Source organism: Microcebus murinus, chromosome 13 (genome assembly GCF_040939455.1).
Source record: "Microcebus murinus isolate Inina chromosome 13, M.murinus_Inina_mat1.0, whole genome shotgun sequence".
In the NCBI taxonomy this organism is placed as follows: Eukaryota; Metazoa; Chordata; class Mammalia; order Primates; family Cheirogaleidae; genus Microcebus; species Microcebus murinus.
In genome coordinates this window covers 20,682,459-20,705,659 of record NC_134116.1, presented here as the reverse complement: position 1 = coordinate 20,705,659, position 23,201 = coordinate 20,682,459, and the positions used below count along the sequence as shown (strand labels likewise).

Below are 23,201 nucleotides of genomic sequence, written 5' to 3'. Positions count from 1 at the left end.
TTTAATTACATTACTGTTCTGTAAAAGAACATAGCAGACTAGCCTGCCTTATAGGCACAGTGGAAAAACAATGGAAATGGAATCTCAGCTCTTAGGGTTCCAACTCCACTAGTAGGATCTGTACCAGGGAGTAACTCTGGGGTGAGGGGAAGGGCAGGAGTGTGTCTTAGGTTCTTTATCTGCAAAAGAAATTAAAACAAGAAAATCTCTAAAGTTCCAATTTAAACTACTTGGTGGTACTATAAAGCTTCTTTGGAAATTAAAGTTAAAAGGCAAAATTATAGAAGGTTGATAAAGATGTATCTGAAGGCACAGCTGACAGGATTTGTTGATGTATTAGATGTGCTATGTGAGAAAAGTAAGGCATCAAAGATAACCTCACCTGGTAGCTTCAGCTTCAGCAATGGAGTTGCCATTTACTGAGACAGAAAAGACAATGGGAGGAACATAAACTTCCAGTTATAAAGGCAGCCCACTAATCACAAAGCATTAGTACAGAAGGCTTCTTAAAGCTTACTTCTGCATGACATTTCCTTTACTTGCACTTCTCTCACTGACTTAGGGCAAAGTCACTGGCCATGAGCCATGAGCCTGTTGTCTTAAGCCTCTCCTTGCTAAATATTTTCAGTTCATTCATTGTGGATATTTTTTTCTGGAGTCGATATATTCCTGAAGTAAATGGAAAACAGGATTTTTCTTCACAGAAATTAACTTTACAAGCAATGTTTTCTAATGGAGCCATTTTCTCTCTTTTTAACTGTTTATTGTGCTACAATGTGTTTTGGGTTTTGTTTTTGTTTTGTGTATATGTGCGTGCATGTGCGTGGGTGCACTACAGTTTCTATCAATTACTTAACTGGGTAATCACCCCCCCCACACACACAGTTTTGGTAAGAAGCGGAGAAAATTTGGCTGTCGTGGCAGGAAGTCATGGGGTACTACTGCCATCTAGTGGGTCGAGGCCAGGGATGCTGCTGAATACTGACTGCATAGGACAGCCCCCACAACAAAAAACTATCCAGCTACTGTTGAGAAGCCTTGACTGAAATTGAGAGTTGAGATAGTTCATAAAAATTTTCATTCCAACCTCCAATTATTAATCATGTTCTTTTCCTCTGTTAGGCCGTTGTCTTGGGATTTTTTTTGCATTCCCTTAACATTTCCCACTAAACGCTGGCTAAGTATAGCAAGTTCTTTCATTTTATTTGTGTTTCTGAGAGAGAGAGAGACAGGCTGAACACCAAAATTTACACCACCTGTCCTTTTTCTGTGTAGTGCTATTGCTAGGAAGTAGCTGTCCATTCAGGAAAGACATTTCTCAGCTCCTCTTACATCTAGATTTGGCCACATGACCAACTCCCATCAAGGGGCCAGGCCTTTAGGATTCAAAGTGTGTTCTCCACATTCTTTTTTCCCCTTCCTCCAGATCAGCACTATCCAATGGAAATATGAAAATCACATATATAATTTAAATTTTCTAGTAGCCACATATAAAAATATAAAAGAGGCGAAATAAATTTTAATACTATACATTTAATCCAATAAATCCAAAATATTAGTCAATATGTAATCAATACAAAAATTAGTGAGGAGATATTTTTACATTCTTTTAATTGTACTGAGTCTTCAAAATCTGGTGTGTACCTTATACCTTACAGCACATCTCAATTCAGACAAGCAACATTTTAAGTGCTCAGGAGCCACACATGGCAAGTGGCTGCTGTACTGGAAGGAACAGCCACAGAGGAGGAAGAGTGGTCCCTGAGTCACAACTTGGGACACTGATGGGGACACCACTTAGGCCTGCTACTTGGGCATGAAGCCACTGAAATATGGGGATATGATAAGGTAGCTCATGTTAACCTAAGTACTAAAGATCCCAAGGAGATCTGTACCACTACCACATGACTCACAACCTTATCTGTCACAACACAACCATAACATCCTCCTCCTCCCCCCATGAAAAACCCTCTTGTTTATCTGATTAAACAAAAATAAAATAAGTTGCATAGGAATAATTTTAAAGTCCAAAGAGAACCAACTTTATTTTAAGGCTGTAGTAGGTGATACAGCATCTCCTTGTTACCTTCTCCAGCCTTCTATGTGGACCACAGCAACACATTCAGCAGTCTGTTAGCTAATACGGGAGTTTTTGAACACTTTTCCACTTGTTCTTCAAACAACATCTTAAATAGTTATATTCAGTAATGTTACTGGACTCTCTTTATAAGATTCTCTTGCTTCCTTCTAAATGATGCCTTTTTTTTTTTTTTTTTTTTTTTTGGAGACAAGGTTTTACTCTGCTGCCCAGGCTAGAGTGCAGTGGTCTCCTCATAGCTTACTGCAACCTCGAACTCCTGGACTCAAGCAATCCTCCTGCTTCAGCCTTGTGAGCAGCTGGGACTACAGGCACACACAACACCCAGCTAATTTTTCTATTTTATGTAGAGATGAAGTCTCCCTCTTGCTCAGGCTGGTCTTAAACTCCTGAGCTCAAGTGATCCTCTGTCTTGGCCTCCCAAAGTGCTAGGATTACAGGCATGAGCCAGTGTGCCTAGCCAATAATGCCATTTATTTCTGCTACATTCTATCACCTATGATTGCATTCTAACATGTTATTAGCATGCTACTTTATTTTTAGGTAGCATGCTACTTTTTTTTTTTCTACATGTATCTGAAAAAAGTCCCTATATTTTATTTTCTTGCTTTATTTTGTTCAAAATTGTATGACTTATAATATTTTGATAGTTTATCCTTCAGTGAAGATCTTTTTAAAACAATTATTCTACACTAAATTAGCATATTAAAACAGTATGGTAAGGGAAAGAACTGTATTATCTTGTAGCTATTAAAGACAATATAATACTGGAATGTAAGTTCTAGACAGACAATAAATTAGTTTGAAATATTTTATGTTAAAGTCTTAAAATGAAACTCTAAGAAAAATAATCTCTTAAAAGTAAGTAAGGAAGAAAAACAAATGTATAGGTTAATTTAAGTAGACAGAATTATCTTGGTTGCCTTTACTGCAGGAAAATACGGGCAGGAGAACTAAACTAAAGATATGTTAAGATGACAGCTAATCCATGAACACTTTTAGCCAGCTCACGGCCTTTCATTCAAAAGCCCTTCAGCAGAAAACAGTTAACACAGCAAGCCTGAGACTGCTATTCTTAGGAAGGCCTGCTTGTAAGGCTGGCCCTTGACTGGCATCTGGTAACTTAGGTTTCTGGATGGTTCCCACCATTCCCCGAAAGGAATGGCTCATTGCGCCTAAACTGCTTGTGCAAAAATTATGGTTTATGCTACACACGTGCTTTCCTTTTGGAAGCTGAGGATTTTGGTGTGTGTCAGGCAGAGGGTGCTAGTGTGGTGACCAGCTCTTATTAACAACCCTGGACATCAGGTTTCTAATAAGCTTCCTTGGTAGGCAAAACTTCACACAGTTTGAGCAATTAAGCTTGTCCTGTGTGACTTCACAAAAAGAGGACTCCTGGAATCTTGTAATGCTTAATTTTCTCTTCACCCCATGTATATTTTCCCTTTGCTGACTTTGCTTTGTATCCTTTCACTGTAATAAATCATAACCATGAGTACGATTTTATTTTGCATCCTGTGAATCTTCTTAGGGAATTATCAAATCCGAGAGTGGTCTTAGGGGACCCCTGGCACAGCCCTATACTTGCCAACCTATGTAAATGGGTAACAGACTGAACATTAGGAAAAGCAAGGTAATAATATGTGTGCTATTTCATTGTAAAACAAAATATTTCTATTTGAACATTTCCATGCTTCGTTGAAAACACAGATGCTCACCAGATCAATTGTTTTGGCTCTTTGTTTGGATGCATCATCACACCAGGTTTCACACCATAGCCAGTCTTGAGGAAGAGACTTAATAGGAACTTGGTAAATCATATTATTGGGAAGATCCTACAGAAAAAATATGATTTAAACATAGAGGTACAGAAATTAGAGTCAGAAAGAAAAAATTTGAAGATGTTATTTAGAATGAACAGACCTTTAAAAAATGCAAATCTGAGATTTCTCTACCAGTTTAAAATATCTAACCTGATCCAATCATCTTGTGGCATGAATGAACCCCCATGCACTGGAACTATGCCTATACCTCCCCTAGACTTTACAACTAGCATCAGAGATGAAGGAGGAGGCCCAGAAACCCACCGCTCCAATTTCTTCAATGGCCAGCCCCACTAGCCCTCTAACTGCCTTGAATCACCAGGATTAATGGCTCACATTATAGCTGCTGTTACTATTTACATCGGCCCACCACTCTCTCCAGATTCTGAGGTGACCTTTCACCACCCCATTGGAAACAGTAATCCACAAATATTAATATTTTCATGTTTTTGCGTGCTCAAGGCTTTTTAAGCAAAGATTGCTGGCACCTGTGTTTTCAGATGCTTGACTGGCAAATTAACCTAGTAAGTTAAAGATGGAAATTTCTGTGCTTAACACTATGAATTTATTTCTAAGAACTATTCTAGCTCCTTCACATGATATATCTTCTTATTCAGTTTGCATGAAAAGAAAAGTAGACTATGGTTAGAATATATATGGATACATGAGAAGTGGTGAATGGCTTGACTGGTCAGAGGCCAAGAAAGAAAAAGATGAGAACATTAAGGGAAAGAATTCTGAGGTAGAGGCTTATGGATGAACCTATGGGAATGGCACAAACTGTCAAGATCTTTGGGTATTTCATGTTAAACATCCACCAAAAAGCATTCCACACAGAAGCAGACTAAATAACTAAGCAGACAAAATGATGTAGCCTGTTGAAGTCTGCCAGTCTTGGTCAGTGGCCATTACAATGACACAATAAGCACATAAATGGAGAAGATACGATAGCAGAGATGGAGACTGAGTATGGGCCCAACAACATGGGTTCCCGCTTACTTAGGATGATCTAGCTCTCACAGCTGCCAATAGCAGAGACAAACACTGAGCTTATGATACAAGATTTATACTTTGCAAAGACCAATTAGCTGTGTGGTGGTGAGCTGACTGCACTGGACACCTCTCACCATGGAAAGGGCACAGATTCTTTGGAACTTCAAAACTGAAGTATACTCATATTCTATGTATGTGTTTGTCTTTCTTGCTCATAGAAACTTAGCCAGCACCATTATCCAAGGACTTAGAGTTATCCACTGCCAAAGAATTGTTAAATATTTATTAGACAATTTATAGCAAAGTTACTGTGGCAGAGGTCACATGACCAGGAGACCCCACGGTCCTGTCAAATACTGTACCTCATAGAAGATGTTGGCCTGAACAGTTTACTAAAGGCACAGCAGAGTTGCTAGCTTGGAGAAAGTACCCTGCAAGGGTAAGGAGCCATCCATCCTCTAGAATTCAGGTGTCTTCAAACTACGGCCCGCGGGCCACATGTGGGTGTTTTTGCCCGTTTGTTTTTTTACTTCAAAATAAGATATGTGCAGTGTGCATAGGAATTTGTTCACAGTTTTTTTAAAAACTATAGTCCGGCCCTCCAACAGTCTGAGGGACAGTGAACTGGCCCTGTTTAAAAAGTTTGAGGACCCCTGCTCTAGATGCAGCATTGTATTTTACATCAACAACCAGTATATGGTACTGTGTTACCATGTCAAGAATTACAAGGGTTCAAAGGGGGCAAATTAGAAGTGAAACTTCTTAGCATCACTCCCAGTGACCCTCTTCGAGAAGCTGTGCTTGTTATCCCCACAATTCCCACTGGTTCTGGGCCATATGACTAGGTTAGGGGAATCGAGAATGGATAGGACAAGGAAATGATGGGTGTAAGTGTGGTTTTTAGACCAGCTCCAGAGGAACAGGCTGTAGTCTGGTCCCACTAACTTTCCTCTTAACGTGTTTTCTCCTGAACTCAGACAAAGAGGTAGATCCATACAGTACAGAGGATGATAGTGGATGCTGTGGTGCAGCACCCAGATCTTCATTCAAATCTGAAACTGTTCTCCTAGCTGTTGGGAATGCTACTGCCTGACAACCCTCAGGTCTCAGCCATCTCTAGGAACTGTCCTTGGAAAAGAGTTGTCTCACTCAAAGTCACCTCCTTTTCTGGGGCAACCTATATCCAATGATTGGTTGAGTGAAGGACTAAAGACATGGACTCCACCCAAACTTGTGACAGCTCTGAAGGGCCATCTCAGCTTCAGAGCTAACCTGTGGGGTCAATCAACTAAGGTCTTTGTTGAATTTGTAAAGTTTGCCCAATTCTATTTCATTCCTTCCCCCACAGTTGATGGTCCTGAGAGCACTTTCTAATAAACTTCCTGCAAGCTAATTTCTATTTCATAGTCAGTTTGTTTCCTGAGTAACCCAACCTGTAACAGGCAGCTAAGTGGTATTTGCTGCCGTAGGGAATGGTGAGGAGGAGGAGGAACAGAACTTGCATGTTAGACTTTTTACTTTGGGATGAGTTTTAGGCATTAATGTGCTGGTGATATCAGTGGAAAGCTAAGAGCCAGAAATAAGATTGAGAATTGCTAATAGAAAGATGTAAACTGAAACCCTGGATGGATTTAAGATTGCCAATAGAGTTGGTAAAGAATGAGAAGTGGACCAAAGGCAGAGACTTAGAGAACATCAACGTTTGAATGAAAAATAAAAGTAGTTCTTAATAAAACTCTTATGGGAAAGCTACAGATGTCAGAGAAGAACCAGCAAGACCTGGTATTACGGAAGCCAAAGAACAGTACAGAGAGTGTCGAGAAAGGAGAGGTGGAAAACATTCATGTTTCAAAGAGGGCACATAAAAACAAAGTTTAAGTGTTCACTAGACACTTTTAGCTAACAAAAAGATATTTTGACTTTACTAAGAAGTGTTCAGTGGACGGATGGGGGTGGGAGCCAAACTGCACAGGAATAAGAGCAATAATCCCCCAAATATGGTCATGCAATGTCAGAAGAACCCCTCAGATGGTTCTTGGACTGCTTGAAAATGAATTTTTTCTTTAGTTGCCAATAGGCAGATGGGAAATTTCATAGATTTTCACTTATATGTTAGACTAAGGGTTTCTTATAAAAAACATGTTCACAAAATTAGTAAGAATTACAAAAAATGTGGTACTCATAATCTAAATCTGGCATGTCACTGGGGTTTACTGAGGACCCCAAGTCAGTTTTATACTAACTGGCAATATTGAAAAGATCCTATTTTGTATGTATAGACATATATATTTGGAGTTCTCCTAATTTTCCAGAATGATTTCTTTAAAAACATCAGTCCCTTACTAGTGGGGTCTTCAATAAGCCATTAATATTTTGACCTATAATTTCCCAATTGCTAGATTTTTAAGCAAAGGGCTTATGCTTTCTCCATTATCTGTACCTTCTGTTACTTCTCTTCCCTCATTTGTACTCCCCCCTACCATACTCTATTCCAGCCATACTGGCCTCCTTGCTATTCCTCAAACATGTAGGGCCCACTCTCACCTCAGGACCTTTGCATTAGATATTCTCTCTGGCCTGCAATACTCACAGACATCTTCATAATCAACTTTTATGACTCCATCTGAAATTCACTCAAATGTCACCTTTCGCAGGGACATATGGCCACCCAATTTACAACTGCAAACCCTAACACCTTCTCACCATTCTGAACTCTCAATCATGTTTTCTTGTTTTTTTCCTCCAAAACATTAATTACCTTTACATGTTATTTTTTAATTTTATTTTCCTACTAGAATGAAAGCACCACAAGCTAAAGGACCCTTGGTTTTTGTTTTCTGATGTCCTGGGTCTAAGGATAGTGTCTGGCGTTAGTAGGTATTCAGCAGATACTGCTAAATGAATGAACAAACATGCATGGTTTTAATAAACGTAAGAAAAACGAGTAGGGATTTTGGGCTGCAGGGTCTTTTGCTTCTCCTTAGATTGTTTACAATGTTTCACCTGAGGGTTATGTCCTCAAACTGGCACATAAAAAAAAAAGTTTCAATGCAATAATTAGGAAATTAACAGAATATGAGGAAAAAGATGTCTGTTAGAAGAAAGAAAATGTAAGGCAATACCAGCGTGGTGGGGCACTGGATAAAGGGAGTTTGTTTTAAAGATCAGAGAGCGAGCGAGAGAGTGAGAGAAAGAGACTTGAGCATGTCTAAATGAGGATGGGAGAGAGTAAGAAAAAGAGGGTAATTAAATGAGATAGGGCATAGAGTAGAAAGAAGAGGTTTGAGAACAGAAAAGTAAAGATAAAATACTATTAGTTTTAAAAATGTTGAGCTTGAAGTGAAAAAAATTATTTGTAAGTAGAGATATCCACTAAACAACTGCATAAAGGATAGGAGTTTGAGAAAGAAGCTCAAAATATAAGATTTTGAAGTTGACAAGCAAGAAGTTGGAGCAGTCTATGTATATGTACTGAAAATTATTCTATTAACATTATACCTACCTGATCAAGGTTTGAAAGACTATTTGGATCTTGACTGAGAGCTTGGTACCGGCCCCTGAGCCTGTCACCTGCTGCAATTCTCCTGAACTTCTTGAGATCCACTACATACAAGGCACTGCAAAAATGAATATTCTTTGAAAGCCTACGTTATGTAGTTTTATTTTCCCCTAGTGAATGTCTACAGTGATAGTATTAACTTAACTGCAGATATCCTAGGATCTAATAATAATTAATCCTTTCATAAATTTGCTCCCAATGTCTAATACTGTTTCCAAGGAGTTTGAAGTTTCTTAGAATTTGGTAGTATCCATATTCTTTTTATGGTCACTTCAAGTTTTCTCAAGTTGTCTGTCATGAAACTCACGGCCCTAAAAAAAGAGTAACAGCTTTGAAGAGAGTATCTTCATTTTATTATCTGACAAACCAAGTTTAAATTTTCTGGAATAATTAGGGGCATATTCATGATCCATATTTCATGGGTTTAATTATTGGCTCAGCTATGTACTAGCAGGGTAAGCCTGAGCAAATAAAACAAATGCTCTATGACTCAGTTTCTACATCTATAAAATAGAGAGATTAACAGTATCTCAAAAGGTTGTGAGAGATTTTATGAGTTAATATACATACAGTCTTACAAGAGTGACTGGTATGTAATAAGCACTATGCAAGTAGGTTGCTCTTGTATAATTTCTATTAAAACTGAATGCTGAGATTCAATATATATTTAATAACTAAAAGATAAGAGTATGATTTTTCTTACCTGATATGATATTTCCTTCTTATAAGATGTGATGCCCAGTATCCCGTTTTCCAGAAACGATATCCATCCATTTCCCTGCGGCTATCACAAAATGGAGTGTACCCATAAGGAGCTCCATCCAGATCAAAATCTCGTAGTTCTTTTAGGTCATGTCTCACAATCTAAATAATTGAAATAATGTCTCTCATGAAGACTGTAAAATAACATGAGCCCTTTTTATGGGAATTTGAAATCACCATACCCTATTGCAGAAATACCACAGCTGCATTTTCTTCCCAGTGCTTTCATTAAGTGTGAATTTACTAAATTTTAATTTTTTCCCTCTTGTCTTTTCAGATTAAAAGAAACTTACAATTTATTTTCCTAGTCTATATGACAGTGGTCTTATTGACCAGTAAGAATATTTTGTAAGCAAAGTATTTTACACAGCATACATGTGCGCAGCTCTGTACAAGTGCACAGCTCTGTTTCTTGATGTATGAATAATTCAAAATCATTTTGTTGCTAAATCACCATTATTGTATATTGGCAAATATTAGTTTGAATCATAAGAAAAAGTCTCTTGATTATTCTAAATAGCTGTAAATAAATAATGTATGTTTTATTTTTTTAATAGAGTCAAGCCTGTTGGGAAAATATCAGTGTGTATGTTAAGGGAAGGCAGGAAAAAGAAATACATTAGACAGTACGTTTGAAAATGCTTACTTTATCATTTATACTTCCCTATTTTCTTAGTTTTCATTATTATTTATTATAGAGGCTCATTTATCAATTTGGAATACAGTATAAAATAATACGAGTTTAGAGGCCGGGCGCAGTGGTTCACGCCTGTAATCCTAGCACTCTGGGAGGCCGAGGCGGGCGGATTGCTTGAGGTCAGGAGTTCGAAACCAGCCTGAGCAAAAGCGAGACCCCATCTCTACTATAAATAGAAAGAAGTTAATTGGCCAACTAATACATATAGAAAAAATTAGCCGGATGTCCCAGCTACTCGGGAGGCTGAGGCAGCAGGATTGCTTGAGCCCAGGAGATTGAGGTTGCTGTGAGCTAGGCTGACACCACGGCACTCACTCAAGCCTGGGCGACAAAGCGAGACTCTGTCTCAAAAAATAAAAAATAAATACAATAAAATAATACGAGTTTAGAATGTAAATAAGTTATCAGACTTGAAAATATGCTTTTTTCTACATATTTAAATTCTAATTTATGCATATGTTATTTCTATTTATCTATTTATTTATTTAAAGACAAGGCCTCACTCTGTTACCTAGGCTAGAATGCAGTGGCATCATCATAGCTCAGTGCAATCAAACTCCTGGGCTCATATGATCCTTTTTCCTCAGCCTCCCAAGTAGATGGGACTATAAGTGTGTGCCACCCTGTCTGGTTAATTTTTTTTCCATTTTTCATATAGCTGGGGTCTTGCTATGGTGCCCAGGCTGGTCTCAAACTCCTGTGAGCCATCACACCCTGCTATATTTTAATTTACATATTACTGTTCTTAAAAACTGTGTATATTTAAAAAAATTATTTTCACTAATGATTAAAAAAGCAATGAAAGGGTGGAAAAGTAATAATTTTTGGACATATAAAATTTAAAGCTGAGAGCCTTAATTTTTTTTTTTGCCAAATTTAGAACATTCTTTTCCATAAGCGGTGGAGTGATGAAAATTTGGTTATTGGACAAATGCCAAAAAATGCTGAAGGTTGGAAGAATGAGAGTTGTATGTAACTGCTAACTTCTGTAGCAAGAAGAAATAGCTAATTATAAATAAATATTAACAGCTTATATTCTTAAGAATTCATATAACTCCTCTTATTATTACTAATATAAGTATTTGTTTTATTTTTAATCCTCAAGCTTAAAAAACTACTTCATAGAAAGAAATCTTCCATATCCTAAATAATAAATAGTACTTTTTATTAATACAATACCTTCAATTTTCTCCCGGAATTTTGACACTTTGTTTTTAGAGGTATTTTGCTTACATATCACAATCATGTCTTAAATGTTTATGTAGCACAGCAACAAAGATAATAAACACAAGCCACATAAATTGATTCCTTATATTAAGATAGAGGTGTAAAAAAAATTTGAGTCCTACCAAAAACAACAGTTAATCTTATTACCTGGTCAGCATCCACAAAAATGATTTTATCCACTGATAGTGGAAAAAGGACATCAAGGAAAAGAATTTTGTAACCCCAAATAATCCTTTGTTTTTCAGTCTGTTGATGGAGCCAATGGGGCCACTTATATTGGACTAATTCATACTGAAATCCATATTCCTTAGCCATGTAAGGAATTATCTCCTAAAAACACATACACAAAATCAAATAATATGTTCAAGGAAGAGAAAGTAGTTTTGTTTTAAAGAAAAAAATTAACATTTAAAAAGGCAGAATTTACTATAAATTGTTACAAACTAATTGATAAAATGTCTAAATACTATTTCTGTAACTTTAGTAATGAGAAATATGAAAATGCTGACAACTATGAAAATACAAGTATAAATAAAACTATATAATTTAATGTCATTAAAAATAAGTGCACCGTATTAATAAGCAAGCTTATTAAAGAAGACATATGTTCCCATATATTTTTTTTTGTTTGTTTTGTTTTTATTTCGGCATATTATGGGGGTACAGATTTTAAGGTTTCAATAAATGCCCATTTCCCCCCCTCCACCCACAAGTGTGAGTCTCCATCATGACCACCCCCCAGATGGTGCACATCTCACTAATTATGTATGTATATACCTGCCCCCCTCCCCCCTCCCACCTGCCCAATACTCTATTACTGTAGTACCTATGTGACCACTTAGGTGATGTTCAGTTAATACCAATTTGGTGGCGAGTATATGTGGTGCTTGTTTTTCCATTCTTGGGAAACTTCATTAATAGTATGGGTTCCAGCTCTAACAAGGAAAATATAAGATGTGCTATATCACCATTGTTTCTTAGAGCTGAATAGTACTCCATGGTATACATATACCACATTTTATTAATCCATTCTTGGATTGATGGACACTTGGGTTGTTTCCACAGCCTTGCAATTATGAATTGTGCTGCTATAAACATTCGAGTGCAGGTGTCTTTTTTGTAGAGTGTCATTGGATCTTTTGGGTAGATGCCCAGCAATGGGACTGCTGGATCAAATGGTAGAATCACTTGTATCGCTTTAAGATATCTCCATATTGCTTTCCACAGAGGTTGAACTAGTTTGCAGTCCCACCAGAAGTGTAGGAGTGTTCCTCTCTGTCCGCAACCACGCCAGCATTTATTGTTTGGAGATTTTTTGATGAAGGCCATTCTCACTGGGGTTAAGTGATATCTCATTGTGGTTTTGATTTGCATTTCCCTGATGATTAGAGATGCTAAGCATTTTTTCATATGTTTGTTGGCCATTCTTCTGTCTTCTTTAGAAAAGTTTCTGTTCAAGTCCTTTGCCCACTTTTTAATAGGGTTATTTGATTTTTTCTTCCTGATTTTCGTGAGTTCTAAGTATATTCTAGTTATCAGTCCCTTATCGGATGCATAGGATGCAAAAATTTTCTCCCATTCTGTAGGTTGTCTGTTTATTTTCATAACTATTTCTTTGGCTGTGCAGAAGCTTTTTAGTTTGATTATGTCCCATTTATTTATTTTTGTTGCTGCTGTGATTGCCTTTGGGGACTTCTTCATAAACTCTTTGCCCAGGCCGATGTCTAGGAGAGTGTTTCCAACTTCTTCCTCTAGAGTTCTAATAGTTTCATACCTTAGGTTTAAGTCTGTTATCCAGCGTGAGTTGGTTTTTGTGAGAGGTGAAAGATGTGGGTCCTGTTTTAGCCTTGTACAGGTGGCTATCCAGTTTTCCCAGCACCATTTATTGAAAAGGGATTCTTTTCCCCAGCGTATATTTTTGTCTGCTTTGTCAAAGATTAGATGGCTATATGAGGATGGTTTTATATCAGGATTCTCACATCTGTTCCACTGGTCAATATTCCTATTTTTGTGCCAATACCATATTGATTTAATTACTACAGCTTTGTAGTATAGTTTGATATCTGGCATATTAATACCTCCCATTTTGTTTTTGCTGCCTAGAATTGCTCTTGATATTTGGGGTCTTCTTTGGTTCTATACGAAGCGTAAAATTATTTTTTCTATATCTGTGAAGAATGCTGATGGGATTTTAATAGGTATTGCATTGAATCTGCAGATCAGTTTGGGTAGTAAGGACAGTTTGATGATATTGAGTCTGCCGATCCACGAGCATGGTATGGATTTCCATCTGTTTACATCCTCTGCTATTTCCTTCCTCAGTGTTTCATAGTTCTCCCTGTAGAGGTCTTTTATCTCCTTGGTTAAGTATATTCCTAGGTACTTTAATTTCTTTGTTGCTATTGTGAAGGAAATTGAGTCTTTGATTTGGTTCTCAATGAGATTGTTGTTGGCATAAATGAATGCCTGTGATTTCTGTGTATTGATTTTGTATCCTGAGACTTTACTAAATTCATTGATCAGTTCCAGGAGTTTCTTGGTTGAATCTTTGGGGTTTTCTAGATACAATATCATATCATCAGCAAACAGTGAAAGTTTGATCTCTTCTGCCCCTATTTGGATACCTTAAATTCCATTTTCCTGTCTGATTGCTTTAGCCAAGACTTTCAGCACTATGTTGAACAGAAGTGGAGATAGTGGGCAGCCTTGTCTGGTTCTAGTTTTAAGTGGGAATGATTTCAAATTTTCCCCATTCAGTATGACGTTGGCTATGGGTCTGTCATATATGGCTTGTGTCATTTTTAGGTATGTCCCTTCTATGCCTATTTTCTTAAGTGTTCGTATCATGAAAGGGTGTTGAATTTTGTCAAAAGCTTTTTCTGCATCTATTGAAAGAATCATGTGGTCTTTGTTTTTGCTTCTGTTTATGTGGTGAATTGCATTTATAGATGTACGTATGTTGAACCATCCCTGCATCCCTGGGATGAAGCCCACTTGGTCGTGGTGGATTATTTTTTTGATAAGTGTCTGGATTCGGTTAGCTAAGATTTTGTTGAAAATTTTTGCATCTATATTCATTAGGGATATTGGTCTGTAGTTTTCTTTTTTTGTTGCATCCTTTCCTGGTTTTGGTATCAGAGTAATATTCGCTTCATAAAAGGTGTCGGGGAGGTTTCCGTTCTTCTCGATGTTGTGGAATAGTTTCTGCAAGATAGGTACTAGTTCTTCTTTGTAAGTGTGGTAAAATTCAGGTGTGAAGCCATCTGGACCGGGACTTTTCTTTTTAGGGAGATTTTTAATTGCTGTTTCTATTTCAGCTGTTGAGATTGGTCTGTTCAGGGTATCTATTTCTTACTGGTTGAGCCTAGGGAGGCTGTGTGTTTCTAGAAATTTGTCCATTTCCTCCACATTTTCCAGTTTGTGTGCATAAAGATTTTTGTAGTATTCATAAATTGTATCTTGTATCTCTTTGGGATCAGTTGTGATATCTCCTTTTTTATTCCTGATGGAGCTTATTAGAGATTTCTCTTTTCTGCTTTTTGTTAGCTTAGCCAATGATGCGTCAATTTTGTTTATTTTTTCAAAGAACCAACTTTTTGTTTTATTAATCTCCTGAATAGCTTCCCTGTTTTCAATTTCGTTTAGTTCTGATTTGATCTTGATGATTTCACTTCTTCTGCTGGGTTTGGGGTTGGTGTGTTCTTCTTTTTCCATCTCTTTGAGTCGTTTCACTAGATTGTCTATTTGTGATCTTCTTGTCTTTTGGTTATAGGCATTTATGGAAATAATCTTTCCTCTAGGACTGCTTTAGCTGTGTCCCAGAGGATTTGATAACATGTCTCTCCATTGTCATTTTCTTCATAGAATTTTTTTATTTCCGTCTTGATTTCTTCATTTATGAAGTAATCATTTAGTAGGGGGTTGTTTAATTTCCACGTTTTTGTGTAGAAATGTGAGTTTCTGTTAGGGTTGATTTCTACTTTTATTCCACTGTGATCTGAGAAGGTATATGGTATGATTTCTATTTTTTTAAATTTCTTGAGATTTACTTTGTGTCCTAGGATATGGTCAATCTTAGAGAATGTCCCGTGAGCTGATGAGAAGAACGTATATTCAGTGGATTTTGGGTAGAATGTTCTGTAAATGTCAGTCAGACCCAATTGTTCTAGAGTTTTGTTTAAGTCCGTTATTTCTTTATTAATTTTCTGTTTGGAGGATCTGTCTCATGCCGTCAGTGGGGTGTTGAAATCTCCGGCGATTATGGAGTTGGTATTAATCCATTTGCTTAGCTCCAGTAAGGTTTGCTTTATGAATCTGGGTACACCTAAGTTGGGTGCATATATATTTAAAATTGTTATCTCTTCTTGTTGAGGTGTGCCCTTCACCATTATATAATGACCCTCTTTGTCTTTCACTACTTTTGTTGGTTTAAAAACTAAATCGTCTGAAATTAGAACTGCCACACCAGCCTTCTTTTGGCTATTTGCTTGGAATATTGATCTCCACCCTTTTATTTTTAGTCTATATGCATCCTTGGAGGTTAGATGTGTTTCCTGAAGACAGCATATACTTGGCCTGTATTTTCTTATCCATTCAGCCAGCCTATGTCTCTTGAGTGGAGAGTTTAAGCCATTCACATTTATTGAGAGAACTGATAGGCAAGGTAGATTACTGTTCATTCTGTTGGGTTGCATGTTGCTGCTATGATTTCTGTCTTGAGCCATTGTAATATCTGGCCTTTAATATCTTTGGGTTTTGGTTGTTTTTATATCCGTGGGTTATTATTATGATGTTATGTGCGTAACGCTGTTTTGAGTACTTCTTGTAGGGCTGATCTTGTCTTGGTGAATTCTCTGAGCCTTTGCTTGTCTGAGAATGTTTTTATTTCTCCTTCATATACAAAGCTTAGTTTTGCAGGGAATAATATTCTAGGCTGGCCATTGTTTTGTTTCAAAAGAGTGAGAATGGGGCCCCAGTCTCTCCTTGCTTGTAAAGTCTCATTAGAGAAGTCTGATGTTATTCGAATTGGCTTTCCCTTGTATGTCACTTGCTTCTTTTGTCTTACAGCTCTTAGAAGGGCCTCTTTAGTTGATACTTTGGTCAGTCTGATGACTGCATGTCGTGACTTCTTCCTGTTTGCGTTGAATCTCCCAGGGGTCCTCTGAGCCTCTTGAACTTGTATATCAAGATTTTGACCAAGGCCTGGGAAATTTTCCTCTATTATATCTTCAAACAGCTTGTCCAACTCTTGAGTGTTGTCTTCTTCCCCTTCTGGTAACCCTATGACCCTCACATTAGATTTCTTCACATAATCCCACATCTTTTGTAGGCTTTGCTCTTTTCTCTTGTTTCTCTGCTCTATTTCTGTGACTGATTTATTTAATTGGAGGGTGTTATCTTCAAGCTCTGAGATTCTTTCTTCTGTTTGATCTACCCTGTTCTTGAGACTTTCCACTGTATTTTGTAGTTCCTTGAATTGATTCTTCATTTCCAGGAGTTCAGTTAAACTTTTCTTCATTGTGTCTATTTCTTTTCCCATATCCTGGAGGCTTTTTGTGGTTTCTTTGTGTTGGTTATTGAGTTGTTGCAGCTGGGTGAGTGTTCTTATCATCCACATACGAAATTCCTCTTCTGTCTTATTGGTTGCTTGATTTTGGTTGGTGTCCATTTCTAGGGGGCTGGTGCTCCTCTTTGGGGGTGTGTTTTCTGTTTGGTTCTTCATATTTCTTGAGTTCTTTCGCTGATTTCTTCCCATGTCGATCAGTTGTTGTTTCTTTCCTTTAGGTTTTTGTTTGGGTATTCACACGGCTTGTTTAGTTTCTGAGGCATTAGGTGGTGTCTGTGGGTGAGATTGGACCACTCCCTGTATATTGAGTCAGTGGGTGCCGTGGAAAGGCTGTGCAAGATGCCGTCCCTGTCAGTAGGTGGCGTTTGCTTGGAGGAATAGGCTATGCTGTTCATTTTGTGTCCTGTTATCAGCTCTTGTTCCAGGCGGAGCTGGGTTGGGTAAGCCTGTCCTCAGGCAGTTAGCAGGGGTCAAAGTTCTGTTCTCTGCTTCCAGGAAAAGCTGTCAGGGAGGGGCTGGAATGGTCCCGCTCAGCCAGAAAGTCTGCATGTGGGGGTGGGGTTGTCTGAGACCCGCAGTCTGGAGCGGGCCTCGCTTCTTTCCACCCTCCCCAACTCCGCAGCTACTCCTGGGCTTCTGCCAGCAGGCCAGACCACAAGCCACCAGGCGTCCCCGGACTGTGAAGCCGGCGGGGAGGTTCCCTGCACAGGAATGCCACCTGGGCTGGGCTCACGGCCTCCTCCTGGGAAGAGGGTTGCCCTCTAGGATGCTGATCCGCCCCTGCAGGCACACACACCTCAGTAGGCTGTTCACGTATAACCCTTCTGTGCCCCGGGTAATGCTAGCCCTCGGTGCAGGGGATCTGGTCTGCAGGTCTGACCTCTGGGTCCCAGAGTTCAAACTGTATCCCCACCAGGGAGAGGAGTTCCGGTCCCAATTCACCCACAGGGAGCCCAAGCTGGGTCTATGTCTCTCAGCCTCTGAGTCAGCACCGTTCTCCTGGGAACACTGTGCCAGCAGCCCCTGGGAGGGCTGGCGGTTAGGGAGCTCACAGTCTGAGTTCCCCTGAGTCAGCTGAAGGGTCCCAAAAGGGAAGGTCCCGTTCCCTGGAGGTGACTCTGGCTGGTGGCTGTATTGTCTCTCTGGGCAGCCATGGGTAGGGTCGGCGGAAGGGAGGAGGAGGCAATATGGCGCCTGCCGCGCGGCTCGGGTCTGTGCACAGGGAGGTGCCCGGAGGAAGTTGGGAACCTGGTGCCACGTGTGCTACAGGCTCACCGCTGGCTGGTGGCGGCCATCTCTGGGCTGGTGTCCGCAGGTCTCTCCACCCGCTGGGGAGCCCACCAGCAGTCCCAAATGCAGGGGAGGGGAAACAGCAAATCCACCTACCCTTGTCGCTGGTCTCCGGGCTCCCCATACTTTTATTACTAATGTTTGACTTGAGAAAATTTGACTCTATAAAGAGAAAACCTCTGGATCTTGGAACACCTACTATTCAGATGCTAAGCTCTCTATAAAAAGAGTAATATACTTACTTTAAATGCTGGAGAGAGGTAATTTTTTAGAAACCAGAATTTCACTGGTGTTTTGGTGTTACGTAAAACTGAAAGCATCATAATTCTGTATAAAAGAATATTAAACACAATATAAGTTAACATTTAACAGTTCATACTGCTTTTTCAACACTTTTAAATATTTAAAGATATGAATTGGACGTTTTAACCTATGAAATGTGGAGAAATAAACTGAAATATCTTAAAATATTATGGTTGATCAAGTATATAACATATAATGATGGAAATATATATACCTGATATAGACTAAGTTGATTGGTTTTTATTTTTTTATTTTTTTTTTGTTTGTTTTTCCATACTCATAATATTTTTATGGGCTGAACTGTGTCCTCTAAAATAATTCATGTTTAGCTTTTTTAAATCCCAGTAGCTTAGATCTAGTGACCTTATTTGGACACAGGATCTTTTTTTTTTTTTTTTAATTATTTTTTTTATTTTGGTATATTATGGGGGTATAGATTTTAAGGTTTCAATAAATGCCCATTTCCCCCCCTCCCCCCCAAAAGTCTGAGTCTCCATCATGACCATCCCCCAGATGGTGCACATCTCACTCACTATGTATGTATATACCCACCCCCCTCCCCCCTCCCAAGTTGATTGGTTTTTATTTGTTCTAGTTGACAGAGAAGCTAGTCTGACATAGTCTTGTTTAGCGGAGTCTAGTCTCAGCTCTATTACTGTCTGATTAGTATTTTAGGTCTACAAAACTTGAAGAATTGAATACTCTGTCTATACTGATAAATTCACTGGTTGGGTCACTTGGTTTGCTATCCTACACCTCTAAATGAATAAGATACAAATGCATCTAAAGTTCCCTTTTAAAATATCATTGCTACAATTCAAACATTTTTGAGGCATTCTCTGCGATCCTTCTATAAAAATAGTCCTTTGTACTTTGTAAAATATGCTTTTCTCTTATCTCCCTCATTCTTTTTATAAAACAAGGTATTTCTTCCCTAGAAAAGGACAATTTACCATATAAATATTTTCTTACCTATCATCTCGTTACAAAATGTATCTATTTTTTAGCCTTAAAGAAAACCATTATTCCAAATCAAATCAAACTCATGAAATTTCTTTTTTTTCTTTTTTAGATAGCGTCTCACTTTGTTGCCCAGGTTAGAGGGCCGTGGCGTCAGTCTAGCTCACAGCAACCTCAAACTCCTGGGCTCAAGTGATTCTTCTGTCTTAGCCTCCCAAGTAGCTGGGACTACAGGCATGTGCCACCATGCCCAGCTAATTTTTTCTATATATTTTTAGTTGGCCAATTAATTTCTTTCTATTCTTAGTAGAGATGGGGTCTCGCTCTTGCTCAGGCTGGTTTTGAACTCCTGATCTTGAGTGATCCTCCCGCCTAGGCCTCCCAGAGAGCTAGGATTACAGGCGTGAGCCACCACATCTGGCCCTAAACTCATGAAATTTCACTGCATTTAAAAAATATACTAACCTCATTAATTGTAAGTTAAAAAAAACCCAAAGTGGAAAGCAGTATATTCTTTGTTACTATTTGGGTAAACAGGCGTTAAAAAGACAGAAAAAACTATATATTTCCTTGTATAATATATATCTATCTTTGGCAAGATATAAAAATAATAGCATTGGTTTCCTGTGGGGAAAGGAACTGAATATCAAGGAAATAGAGGTGGTAGATTTTTTTTTTCACTGCACATTCCTTCACTTTTCTTGAACTTTGAATCACATAAATGTATTACTTTTTCAAAATATTAGATTAAAAAAATACCTACCTTAAAAAGCGTTCATATAAATGGCCAGACGCAACTGAAAAAATGTTTAGAACATCTTTTTCCTTTTTGTATTTTTTATGCAAACCTATTGTGAAACTTGGAATAAAAAATTGACAGTTTCTTAATATACATCTGTAAACTTTTTATGCCTAAATAAAATACTAACTTTGATAAACAATAAAAATACTTTTCAAAGTAGTTGAGTAGTTATTAAAGTATAAACAAACTCTTTTACCAAAATTATGAATTATTAATATTAAAACATGACACTATCACCTAAAATTTTATGAATTTTTAAAAAATTTGTAACATAGAATGCAATTATATTGTCTCCAGGTTAATGAGGTTAATGAATATCTTTGAATCTTTCTGAGTGCCAAAAGTTGTTTTGAGAACAAAGAATGAGTTATAGCTTGCCATGGCACACTGAAGTTTTAAACAAGCCAATAGTTAGGGAAGAAACAATGGAGAAGTGTGTAACCATGGTACAGCAAGAACTCACGTGGTAATAGCATGGGTGGGTGAGTGCTGCTGTTGGGTTCCCCCAAGCATTATAAAAACTGCCTACAATTTAGAGCTCATCTGACCAAGGATATTTTCTACTCTCTGCAGGCTATCGAGATCTTTATACACTGGATACCTCCACCAGGAACAAAGAGCAGGGGGAGCCATGTCCACTCACTGATTTATATCACAGTAGCTTAATGTGGGCAAGGTTATCATTTTTGTTACTTTTTAGACCCAGAACAGTCCCATCTCATTTTTGTATAGGACCTGTCTCATACACAAAAAGTACTGAATCTTTTATTTGGGGTATTCTAAATGTATAATTTCTTCTCATTTAAAAATTTAATAAAATATCTCATTTTTATATAAACAGATATTTAGAAATGACTAAAATTTGGTAAACTAAACAACTTACAATCATCATGGAGGATATTTTGCCAAATATAAATTTTTACGACAAAAATATTTTTCAAATCTTTTATTATAATCCTCAATAAGAAAAGAAGTTGACACAATGGCAAGAAAAAAAATCACTCTAAATTAAGACTAAAACTAAGATAAAGAGAATGAAAGTATTATAAGATACACAAACTATGTATCTGGAGCTGTTAAAGTCCCCAAAACTTACTCTCTCTCTTTCTAACAAAACATTATTTTATTTTTGGTATCCTCTTTTTGTGCAGCAAGTGGCTAAACCATTATTTAACATTTGTCTTTATTCATTGTCACTACCTTCTGGTTTTAATGGAAACTCTTGGACAGATATTCTTAAAATTGCCTGATTCTATTTCATTATCCCCTGCCAAACATACCTATTCTTCAAATCTCAAAATGAGTGGGTTTGATCCTTTTTTATTTTTTTTTTTTTCTGAGACAGAGTCTCACTTTGTTGCCCAGGCTAGAGTGAGTGCCATGGCGTCAGCCTAGCTCATAGCAACCTCAAACTCCTGGGCTCAAGCAATTCTGCTGCCTCAGCCTCCCGAGTAGCTGGGAGTACAGGCATGCGCCACCATGCCTGGCTAATTTTTTCTATATATTTATTAGTTGGCCAATTAATTTCTTTCTATTTAAAGTGGAGATGGGGGGTCTTGCTCTTGCTCAGGCTGGTTTTGAACTCCTGACTTTGAGCAGTCCACCCGCCTCGGCCTCCCAGAGTGCTAGGATTACAGGCGTGAGCCACCGTGCCCGGCCGTTTGATTCTTTCTATCAGTAGCTAGTTCAATGCACATACTGGGACAATAACATGATTCTTTCTACCAGACAAGAATTCAACTATAGGACAAGAGGCCTAAGCTGGGCAAATCCAAAACGAGGGAAAGAGCTTTTGACTGGCCTAACAAAATCAGTTTAGGTTGTTCAATCTATTTGGGTTAACATCACTATTTCTTATGTTTATCAAAATGATCAATGGTTTACCATCATAATTCAAATGAACTTCAAATCTCTAAAATGAATTTTTAAAGTTTTCTACAATGTGGATCTAAAGCAGACAACTTTTGTTTTTGCCTATCTAATATCCTTTCCCCTCCTAGAAAGGACAATCTGGTATTTTTGAGAAAACCATTCCTTGTCTAATTTTGTTCTATGAGGCTTCAGTGAGACAGGTCTTCACATCAGCTCTACAGGTAGGCATATTACCCAAGCTTAGTCAATCAGAGTCACAGTAATCAGTTCCATTTGGAACACATGACTATAGTTGGACCAACAAATTAGCCTTGGAACTTTTGCTAGTACTATTTACTGTTTCCCACTGGAAACAATAAACTTTTACTTTTAAAAGCCTATCTAAAAATGAAGGAGACATAGAAACAGTAGAACTAAGTGATAAAGAGAGTTTTCAGACCACATCACCCAAATGCCCAAAGCCAGGTCTACTGGATTCTTTAGATTATGTGAAACAATATACCTCTTTGACTAACAATATAACTAATATAGGCCCCAACCTAATTTATAGATTCCCCATTATATTTAATGTTGCAGCTAACCTGGGCTACTTTCTATTCTTTGAGGAACATACTCAATCTCTTTGCCTTTACGTAAGCAGATACTTTCATTCTATTAATATCTCCAACTTTTGAAATCCTGTCTCTAAAACACATCTTAGCCACATGCTTCTGCAAGGGGTCTTTCCTGAGCTGCCTCCTAATTGGATATATCCTATTTCTCCCTTAGTTTGTACAGTATTTTTTTTCCAGCTGTCTTACAGCTTCTGTTTCCTATCTTGTATGTAATAGTAACATTTATATATTTATCTTATCCCTTCTAGAGGGAAGGATCTGTGTTTTATTTAAATTTTTACCATCTGCAGGGCTTCTACATACACTCTTGATCAATGTAGTTAATATCTTAAAATACTCATTACTAATTACCTTTTAATGGAATCCCACACTCCTTTTTGTGTTTCATCTTTATCCGTAAGGATATCTTCCTTAATTTTGTCTGGTTTTTTTTGCACCTAGATAGCATGGTAAAATTTTTTTTTCACAATTTTGCAGCTTTAAATATTATACTGCATGGTTAGAAAATGAAACGGATTGGGCAAGATTATCCTTGGAAAACTGAGACAGATAGCTGCAATAAACAAAGCTAGGCAACATTTTAGCACAATATTATAGACACAATCTAGCCTTCAACTATCAATTCAACTTCTTTG

The 23,201-nt window shown here is 37.8% G+C and overlaps 1 protein-coding gene across 4 annotated transcripts in view; it reads right to left on the bottom strand.

Moving 5' to 3' along the window:
- Nucleotides 1-23,201, bottom strand: part of UGGT2 (UDP-glucose glycoprotein glucosyltransferase 2) — a 206,599-nt gene that overhangs the window by 17,055 nt on the left and 166,343 nt on the right. For 2 of the 4 annotated variants that reach the window (XM_012769727.2, XM_012769732.2), the window contains 7 exons: nucleotides 22,918-23,003; nucleotides 20,042-20,137; nucleotides 18,258-18,342; nucleotides 11,307-11,489; nucleotides 9,177-9,337; nucleotides 8,417-8,531; nucleotides 3,817-3,933 (listed from right to left, as the gene is read on the bottom strand). In XM_012769727.2, coding sequence (XP_012625181.1) covers nucleotides 3,817-3,933; nucleotides 8,417-8,531; nucleotides 9,177-9,337; nucleotides 11,307-11,489; nucleotides 18,258-18,342; nucleotides 20,042-20,137; nucleotides 22,918-23,003 — 843 coding nt within the window. Of the gene's footprint in view, nucleotides 1-3,816; nucleotides 3,934-8,416; nucleotides 8,532-8,566; nucleotides 8,785-9,176; nucleotides 9,338-11,306; nucleotides 11,490-18,257; nucleotides 18,343-20,041; nucleotides 20,138-22,917; nucleotides 23,004-23,201 lie in introns of those variants that run through there. The other 2 variants (XR_012922423.1, XM_012769731.3) reach the window with 2 other exon arrangements.